A 10,576-nucleotide genomic window follows, 5' to 3' on the forward strand; every position below is an offset into this window, starting at 1 on the left:
ATATATATATATATATATATATATATATATATATATATATATATATAATATAATATATTCTGTGAAAAATTTCAAGAGGAGCAATTTTGTGGCATGTTGGGGGAGGGTGAGGATGGAAATTAGAAATTGGTAGCAGTCGGGGTGCCTGGGTTGCTCAGATGGTTAAGCGTCTGCCTTCGGCTCAGGTCATGATCCCAGGGTTCTGGGATCAAGCCCCACATCGGGCTCCTGACTCAGCGGGGAGTCTGCTTCTTCCTCTCCCTCTGCCTCTCCCACTGCTCATGCTCTCTCTCTCTCTATCTCTGTGTCTCAAATGAATAAATAAAATCTTTAAAAAAAAAAAAAGAAATTGGTAACAGTCATGTTAAGTTTCAGATGTCGGGAATTTTAGTGTAGTCTCTATTAACCTTACTATAAAGCCTGTGATACTGAACATTAACTTTCTATTAACCCCAGAAAGCCTCAAAACATTAATTCTTCATAATATTAAGTGTTTATTCCAAAGCATTTTGGAACAAATTTCTTACTGTTTTTATTTTACTGCTTTGCACATAGAACATCAAAAAATACACTTCTTTTAACCTTGGTGGTAATCATAGGGACTCTCTGAATTTTGAAATGGTATAAAACACTCAGTCTTCACTAGTGTTTGTGATAATCTTTTTTGATATTATATTTACCTTTGTGGCTTTAATTTCATAAGTTATCTTGGGATAAATATAATATGTTTATAGTTTAATATAAATATGTATATTTATATGTATGATAAATATGTATACCCATTATATATATATATAATGTCTATACATAAATACATATCAGGAAAAATAATAATCTGAAGTAATCCCACTATCTAGAGGTAACTCTTGTTTTCTTTTGTATTCTTTTGGATCACTGTATAACTAATTGATAACACATTCTTATATATTGTGCAGTTACTATATACCAGGGACTATCTTATTTATTTATTTATTTATTTTAGAGAGCAAGAGAGAGAGAGCAAGCACACAGAGGGAGAGGGGGAAGCAGACTCCCCATTTAGTAGGGAGCCCAGCCACAGGACCCTGGGATCATGACCTGAGCCAAAAGCAGATGCTTAATGGATGGACCCACCCAGGCGCCCTCCCAGGGACTATCTTAAATGCTTTATATAGATGGACTCATTTAATTCACATTAACAACCCTTTATCAGTCAGGGCTTTGACTTGCAAAAAACCCGCAAAACTAGCTAGTTCAAACAATTTCAAAAATAAATGTATTAAAGTATATTAGCTTAAAGTTTCCCCAAATATGTAGAATAAAGCTGTGGTGCTGTACAAACAAGACAATACTGAAAATCACAGCACACATTTGCTCTGGTGGAAACATCACCGTTGCTCCTTGATTATCACAAGCATTGCACATTGGACCCCTAATTCTCTTAGCACTGGGCACCGGATGTAACCTCTGAAACTTTGGATCTCCTTTCCGAAGAGACCCATTGATGGTGATTTTTCTCAAATACAGGAAGTCTATCAAAAGTTCTGGGAAACTAAAAATATTCTCAAAATTATAGAACAGTCTACCTCTTTGGCTGTCATATTAATTTCTTACATATTTCAATTCCCAAATTGCAAGAACACAAGTGATAGAGACTAAGATAATAAAACTAACCCCTGAGAAGCAAACAAATGGGAAAGTGAAGCCTAATTCATTGTCTTTCCAAGAGGGTGATCCAAATACCTATCACATCTTATGTTTGCCCTACAGCTTTCTGATCTCCAGGTGATTTCCATTCCTCCTGTCATTCTATCATTATCTATCTCCGTGAACTAAATTGGGAAGGTTGCCACCAACAGCTAACCCTTTTTGAAATAGTAAGGAAAAGGGAAAGGATAACAACAAAGAAAAATAGTTGGTATATCCATGCACACACAAGACCCTGCTTTGGAATGCATGCTGCTACAGGTGGTGACAACTATACCCAGTGTTCAGAGCTATCGGTAACTCATAGTTATTAGGTTAATAAACAGAAATGCCAAAATAAGCAGTATGGTAGAGTGATTCATATTTCTAGCTCTGAAATATGGTACTCATCACTTAATTTTTCTGTGACTTTGGGTAAATTACTTAATCTCTCTGTTTCTTCATCTGTAAAATGGGGATATCAACATATCTAGCTCATAGGACGACCATTGGGATCACGTGTGATAATGCAAGTGCCTATTTTTACATGTAACCTGTTTCCGAGTTTGATTTCTGTATGGTTATATCTGATTATCTGGGTGTGAGGAGGACCATGGTTGGCTGTTCTTGCTGATAAATCGGGAAAACAGCAGAAGCAGTAGCCAAATCAGCAATAATGTGGTGAAGACTCAATATGGGGCTTGCAGTACCTTTGTATTATACATAACTGAGGATTCTTTCAGCAGAAGAAAGAGGTTATGCCTGTGAAAAATGAGAAAACAAATATAAGGAAAACCGTTTTCTAGGGGAAAAATGAGAAGATATACTTTGTATTGTATCTGTTTTGTTTGTAGTACATATAATGGTCAAAGAATGTGGGGATGGCCACACATCGACATAACATAAACATTAGAATAATAATTATGTGTAGAAATTACCAAACCTCTGTTATATTTCAGGTACCACACTAAGGACTTTACATGTAATCTACACTACAATTTTTGAAAGGTGTGAAATTGAAGATCAAAGAATAAAAGCACCTTGTCCCCAAATACACAACTGTAAATGAGCATGTAACTTATATATTGTCATGCTAAATTAGGCACTTACTGAATAGACATGTAATCTCTACTTTTTGCCACAATGCATTCCTGTAAACTGTAAGGCGAAGCAGATCTTTTTAAAGTGAATTATATTTTCCCAAAGGAACAATGCTGTTATTGGAGGTTGTACTCTTAACCAATAATTTGACATTGACTACATCATATATATGATCTACAGTATCTCGTGAGAGCAAAGATACCATGACCATAAATGTGCTAAGTCTTATAGATATTAATTATATATGAGATGAGCAATAATGTTGCTTCTCTTTTTAGAACTTAGGGTTTTGGAGAATATTTTGGATGGCTTTTTCTCAGAAAGGAACTCTCTTGGGGGAGAAACTACTTTAAAGCCCCTTTTCTCTCATGATAAATGTCCCTTTGCGGAGTCATTTGAAATTATTCCATTTAGTTATTCTCTTTTAAAATTGCTATTATAGCATCAAGTATTGAGGGGAAAATGAAACTAAAAACTTTGTAGTGATTCAGAAGACATACATTCTGGCCTCATCTCTTAGCCATTACCTATATGACATAAGCAGCAAGGCTTCTTCCCTGTGCCTCAGTTTCCCTTTCTCTTTGAACACACTGGATTAGGTGAATTTGAAAGGACCTGTAGGGCTATACCTTTCTAGAATCTGATATAGGATACTCAATCTTTGGATTCTATTTTAAGTTTTTGGAGAGCAGAAGTTTTCTGAATCTAGTTTGTTGACTGTTGACTATTTGCTCTTGCTCCAGCACCAAGTCACAGAGTGAATCCCTCACAGGTTGTATCCTCTGCTTTGGTGATAACAGTAGTGGTTACAAGCACATCATGCAATATGTTACTGTGAAAGCACAAGGAATCTAGAAGATAAGAATTGAAATCCTGTTTCTCCATTTCCTGAGTGACATTCAACATAGTCACTTAATCTCTTTGAACCTAAATTGTTTTCATTAGTGTAACAGAAGGATTGGTTCTTTTATTGCAAGGACATATTAAAGATTAAATGAGATTAAGTGAAAAAATCCTATATATAGCTATATTCTTATTATAGTCAAGGGCTAGTGTAAGGCATTTTGACAACTTGTTGGTGAGCCATTGCCTAATGGGGCAGCATGCCCAGACAAAGGAGTTTAGAAATGAGGTGTAGATGCTAATAGCTGTCAACTGATTTTTTAAAAATTTTTGAATAATTTCAGTTGTTTAACTGAAAATTATAACAACAACACACAAACAGGAAAACTGTAGATGTTCACCCAACAGTCTTATAAATAGCTTTAAAAAAAAAAAATCATGGACAAATGCTATAATGTTAGGAAAATTAAGTGTGTTATATCCAAGGACATGATTATGATTTTTTTAAAATAAAAATTGTATATATTTAAGGCTTATAACATGATTTGATATACATATACACAGTAAAATGATTACTACAGTCACTGCCAATTAACATATCTCCTTACATAGTCACCATCTTTGTGTGTGGTGAAAATACTTGCAGTCTACTCTCTTAGCAAATTTCTAGTATTCGATACAGTATTATTATTAATGCTGCGCATTAGAAACCTAGACTTATTCATCCCACCGAACTGCAACTTTGTACCTTTTAACCAACTTCTCCCCCATTGCCCCACCTCCCTGTCTCTAATAACTAATGTTCTATTCTCTGCTTAAATGACAAACAGAAACACAATTTACCAAAACATATGGGATGGAGTAAAAGCAGTACTAAGAGAGAAGTTTATAGCCATACCTACTCACATTAAGAAAGAGAATCTCAAATGAACAAGCTAATTTCACACCTCAAGGAAATAGAAAAGAAGAACAAACTATACCAAAAGTTACAAGAGTGAAGTAAATTATAAAGATCAGAATAGAAGTTAATCAAATTTAGAATAAAGAACAATAGAAAAAAATCAATAAAACTTAGAGCCATTTAAAAAAAAACAAAAATAAAAACAAAATCAACAAACTCTTAACAAAACTAAGAAAAAAAGAGAGATGTGCCAAGTAAATAAAATTAGAAATGAAAGGAGACATTACAGTGGGTGCCTAGAAATAAAAAAGGATTATAAGAGACTATTATGAACAACTCAGTGCAAACAAATAGGGTAACTAGGAGAATTGGATAAATTCCTAGAAGCATACAATTTACCAAGAGTGAATCAAAAAGAAACACAAAGCCTAAACAGACTAGTAATAAATTAATTTATGAAGTAATAATAAAAAAACCTTCCAACAAAGAAAAGCTCAGGACCGAATGGCTCCACAGTTGAATTCTACCAAAAAGTTAAAGAATAATTAATACCAACCCTACTCAAACTTTCCCCAAATATAGAAATAGAGGGGGGGTGTGTTGTGGTGGTTTTGGTGGCGGGAGCCGGGGAATTAAGGTGCTGGGCGATGGCCAGCTGTGAGCGATGACCAGGCTTCTGGCTGTGGCGTGCAGAGTTGCTTTGGCCGCCATGCGCTGCAGCACCCACGGCAGCAGCAGCCTCAGCATGTTTTATGCCGTGAGGAGGGGCCGCAAGGCCGGGGTCTTCCAGACCTGGAGCGAATGTAGAGCCCAGGTGGACCGGTTTCCTGCTGCCAGATTTAAGAAATTTGCCGCGGAGGAGGAGGCCTGGGCCTTTGTCAGAAAGCCTGCAAGCCCGGATAGCTCAGAAGGGACAGAAAATAAGTATGAACAAGAATCACAGGTGAAAGTCAACAAGCGACTCCGTGAACCCTCGGATGGAGAGGAAAACGCAGAGCCCTGTGTGAAGCATGCGAGACAGAACACAGAATCCGTGCCTTCAGTTAACAAAGACTCGTTTTCTTATATGGGAGAGTTTGTCGTCATCTACACTGACGGCTGCTGCTCCAGCAACGGGCGGAGGAGGGCACGAGCAGGGATCGGCGTTTACTGGGGCCCGGGCCATCCTTTGAACGTAGGCATTAGGCTTCCCGGGCGGCAGACCAACCAAAGAGCAGAAATTCATGCAGCCTGCAAAGCCATCGAGCAAGCAAAGGCTCAAAACATCAAGAAGTTGGTTCTATATATGGACAGTGTATTTACTATAAATGGTATCACTAATTGGGTTCAAGGCTGGAAGAAGAATGGGTGGAAAACGAGCACAGGGAAAGAGGTGATCAACAAGGAGGACTTCATGGTGCTGGAGCAGCTCATCCAGGGCATGGACATCCAGTGGATGCATGTTCCTGGTCATTCGGGATTTATAGGCAATGAAGAAGCTGACAGATTAGCAAGAGAAGGAGCTAAGCAATCAGAAGACTGAACGAAGTAATTTTAATTCTTGGAAAAACTTGAAGGAAGCTCACCAGATCTGAAGAGTCTTACAGAGGATGGCAGGACTTTGTGAAGACAGAAGACTGCAAGAGGAGTTTCAGTTGGTCAGGAAACGGATTTCTCACTCAAAAACCTCCCTGCCAACCTCAGTAAGCCTGCCATCCCCTCGGAGCAGAAGACTTCATCCAGAGTCTCCCCGCTGAGGGCATTTGTCACTTCCTGCAATGAGGTTTTTTGTGTGTTTGTTAAAATGTGATGGGGAAGTTCTGCATGGAGATTATTGGATGGCAAGAGAATGAAATGTAAAAAGAGAAATTGGAATTAAAGAATTTAAAAGGTAAAAAAAAAAGAAATAGAGGGAACGCTCCCAAACTCCTTTTATGAAGCCAGCATCACCCTGATACTAAAGCCAGAAAAGACTCTACAAGAAAAGAAAACTACAGGCCAGTGTTCCTGATGAATATAGATGCAAAAATCTTCAAGTAAACACTAGTAAACTGAATTCAAGAACACATCAAAAAGATTATACACCATGACCAACTGGGATTTATCCCTGGGGAACAAAGTTGGTTTGACCTATGTAAAGTTATCAATGTGATACACTACATTAACAGAATGAAAGATAAAAAACACATGATCATTTCAATAGATGGAGGAAATGCATTTCACAAAGCTCAACTTCCAGTCATGATATAAACTCAGCAGATTAAGATATGGAAGAAAGTACCCTCAATACATACAACAAAGACCATTTGTGAAAAGCTCACAGGTAACATCACAATCAGTGGGGAAAATTGACTGCTTTTCCTCGAAGGTCCAGTGCAAAGTTAGGACGTTCAATCTTACCATTTCTATTTAACATAGTACTAGAATTATTAGCAAGAGCAATCAGACAAGAAAAGTAAAAGGTTTCCAAATCAGAAATTAAGATGTAAAATTGTCTCTGTTTGCAGATAACATGATCCTTTATGTAGAAAACCCTGAAGAGTCCATTTAAAAAAGCCTTTTAGAACTAATACATTCAGTAAAGTTGCAGGATACAAAATCAACATACAAAAAATCAGTTGCATTTCTTTACACCAGCAACAATCTATCTGAAAAGGAAATCAAGAAAATCCCTTTTACGATGGCATCTATAAAAGTAAAATACTTGGGAACAAATTTAACCAAAAAGGTAATGGATCTGCACACTGAACACTAGAAAATATTGATGAAAACATTGAAGAAGACATAAATAAGTGGAAAGATATCATGTGTTCATGAATTGGAAGACAATATTGTTAAAATGTTCATATTATGCAAACTGATCTATAGATTTGATGCAATTTCTATCAAAATTTCAATGGGCATTTTTAACAGATACAGAAAAAACAATTATAAAATTCCAATGGAATCTCAAAAGACCCCAAATAGATGAAGAAATCTTGAGAAAGAAGAGTTGGAGGCATCACACTTCCTAATTTCAAATGACGTAACCCACATATATATAGTCAACTAATTTTGACAAAGGTGCCAAGAATATTATCATGGGGAAAGGATAATCTCTTCAAATAAATGGTGTTGGCAAAACTGGATATTCACATATAAAATGATAAAATAGGACCCCCATAATATACACCACTCACAAAAAAATAATTCAAAGTGGATTAAAGACTTAAATGGAACATCTGACACTGAAACTTCTAGAAGAAAACACAGGGAAAAATCTTTTTGACGTTGTTCTTGGCATTGATTTTTTTGGATATGACACCAAAACCGAAACTAAACAAATGAGATGCATCAAACCAAAAAGCTTTTCTGTACAACAAGTACAATCATCAAAATGAAAGGGCAACCTACAGAATGGGAGAAAATATTTGCAAACCATATATCTGGAAAAGGATTAATATCCAAAATATTTTAGGAATTCAACTCAATAGCTATATGTATGTGTGTGTATAATTTATATATACACATATATGTACGTATTTTTATATGTTTTATATAATGGGCAAAGGGCCTGAAGAGACACTTTTTCAAAGAAGAAATACAAGTGGCCAACAGGTATATCATTAGTAAAATGCAAAACAACAATGAGCTATCCCCTCGCATCTGTTAGGATGAATATTATCAAAATAAGATAGATAACAAGGTTGGTAAGGATATGGAGGAAAAGGGACCCTTGTTCACCATTAGTAGGAATGTAAATTGGTACAGCCTTTATAGAAAATAAAGGAGATTTGTAAAACTAAATACAGAACTACCATATGATCCAGCAATCCCTCTTCTACAAAAATAAAGAAAATTAAATCAGTATTTCAAAGAGATATCTGTAATTCCATGTTTGTTGTAGCATTATTCACAATGGCCAAGGTAGGGAATGGACCTAAGTATCTGTCAACAGATGATTGGATAAAGAAAATGTGAGATACACACACACATGCAATGGAATATTATTCAACCTAAAAATAAAGGAGATTCTGCCATTTGCAACAATATGGAAGAACCTGGAGGATATTATGCTTTGTGAAATAAGCCAGATGCAGAAAGAAAAGTGCTGTATGATCTCACTTTATTGTGGAAACTTAAAAAGTCGTTAGCTGATTTTGAAGTGATCAACATAATAAAGCTTGATTAGGCTTTATTATTATTTATCAGTGTCTGTTAATTCACCCAAAATATGTGAGAAAACTATAAATCTGGAAAGGACAATAGAGGATGTCTAATGCATTGAAGCCCTATACTAAATGATCAGTCAGGCCCTTAAGGGAGCTTTAAAAATGACAGCTATCTGGGCCCAGAACCTGGATATTATAATTAACTAGATGAAGTATGGCTGTTAGGAGTCTGTATGTTTAAAAATATCCCTGGAATATTAGTGAACTGCTAATATTGAGAACTCTTGGACCAAATTCCTCATGTAAGTGGTGATGAACATGTAGTGGAAAGAGGGAGATTGAAGTCACAAAGCAGAAACTTGATTCTCCTGATATTTAATCCTTTCCACTTCCCACAGTACCATAAGGCAAAAAATGGTAGTAGAGTTGGTGGTACTTTCTGAAAGCCAAGGCCATTTCGGGTGATATCTTGGCTATTGGTACTGAACCCAGGTTTATATGCTCATGCACATGATGTGGCCCATTTACCAGAGGCAACATTCTACAGTGTCAGACTGCCAAGCTGGTAATAGCATAAACTCCCCATAGCTAGGCTGCCACATCAAATGGAGCAAAACGACAAGGAGAATCAAGATGTAAAGTCAAGAGAGTCAGGAACTGCTAGGAAGTCAGTGCTAGAGACAAGAGGGGTTGGCATGGAGACATTTTTGGCTATTCTCTTGGGACTTTTATTGCAATCCCGTGTTGCTAGTCATGGCAAAATGAGCCAGGAACCACTTGATGGTCAAGGCACTCTAAGATCAGCTTCTGCTCCAGTTCCTTTACAACCAAGGAAATAGTAGTTTTATATATAGTTACTAAGATAGTATAGGGTTCATTAGCAGAAAGTTGCTCTCATGACTAAACATATCTACTTGATAAGTGTAATATCAATATTAAGAGAAAGTATTTAATTAAGATCACATTCAAATTCATCATTTGGGACAAACCTTAGAAGTGCTTGTAGGTGAAAATTTCATATGGAAAAACATTTTCCATACTTTAGTTCTGTTTTAAAATCCGTCTGTGGTAGTTGCTTCTTGTTTGTAACTTTACCAAAGCTCTCATATACAATTGATTGTGCTATTTTATTAATTTTGAAATGTTTGAAAGGTTAGAGACTGGGAATTGCAAGACCTCGATTGTAATCCTGACTTTGCCATGAACCAATTCTGTAAACTTAGAGAAGTCCTTTTTCTCCCAGGAAGAGATGATTACAAAGGGCAATTCAACTCTTAAGTGTCAGTGACTGCCAAAGGTGCAGGCAGAAATAAAATTAAGATAGGGTGCATCTCTGAGGGGTAGTTTCAAATAGGGACTGATCCTAATGCCTCTTGGGAATCAGGAATGGAATGAACAGATAATGTGTTCCTTTGTTTCTCTTTCTCTTTCTCTACTCACTCCACACCCCACACCAAATACCTTTCCTTCGCTATTCCTGCCCTTTGAATGTTATGTCTCTTACTTCAAGCTTTATCTCATGAATTATAATAAGATTTCACTAAAGTTCATAGGTTTCAAGCTAACAGTATAGGAGGTTGTTAAGGCTTAAAATAAATTTCAGCAACAGATGATCCAAAGTCCTCTACTTTATACTGTAGAGAAGAAAACCTTCTTAAACTCTAAAACAATCTGGGATTCCACTCACTGAAATGATTTGTAATCACAATTGAGTATGATAACCTATTTTGTTTCTTTCTCACAAGATTTAGTTACAGTTTTACTATTCAGAATCTTACTGTTAATTCCTTTGTCCAGAAGTTTAAGAATATTATTCATGGGTGGCTGCTGGTGGGGATGGGAGTGAGAGGAATGAGAAACAATGTGTTTCTTAAAGTTAACGTTTCTATGAAAATTTGAGAGCATTCGTGGGGAAACAAAAAATCAGGAACCCTGA

General features: G+C 36.4%; 1 protein-coding gene across 1 annotated transcript; it reads left to right on the forward strand.

Annotated features, from left to right (window-relative positions):
* The first annotated feature begins 5,155 nt into the window (after positions 1-5,155).
* LOC110575508 (ribonuclease H1-like) lies at positions 5,156-6,266 on the forward strand. Its single transcript, XM_044911809.1, has one exon. It carries the CDS (start codon positions 5,175-5,177, stop codon positions 6,030-6,032), a length of 858 nt encoding a protein of 285 aa, XP_044767744.1. The 5' UTR covers positions 5,156-5,174; the 3' UTR covers positions 6,033-6,266.
* The last annotated feature ends 4,310 nt before the right edge of the window (positions 6,267-10,576 follow it).

Source organism: Neomonachus schauinslandi, chromosome X (genome assembly GCF_002201575.2).
Source record: "Neomonachus schauinslandi chromosome X, ASM220157v2, whole genome shotgun sequence".
NCBI classification, from domain to species: Eukaryota; Metazoa; Chordata; class Mammalia; order Carnivora; family Phocidae; genus Neomonachus; species Neomonachus schauinslandi.

Coding starts and splice junctions, on each gene's coding strand:
- LOC110575508 (XM_044911809.1), top strand. CDS start 5,175: ATGACCAGGCTTCTGGCTGTGGCGTGCAGAGTTGCTTTGGCCGCCATG.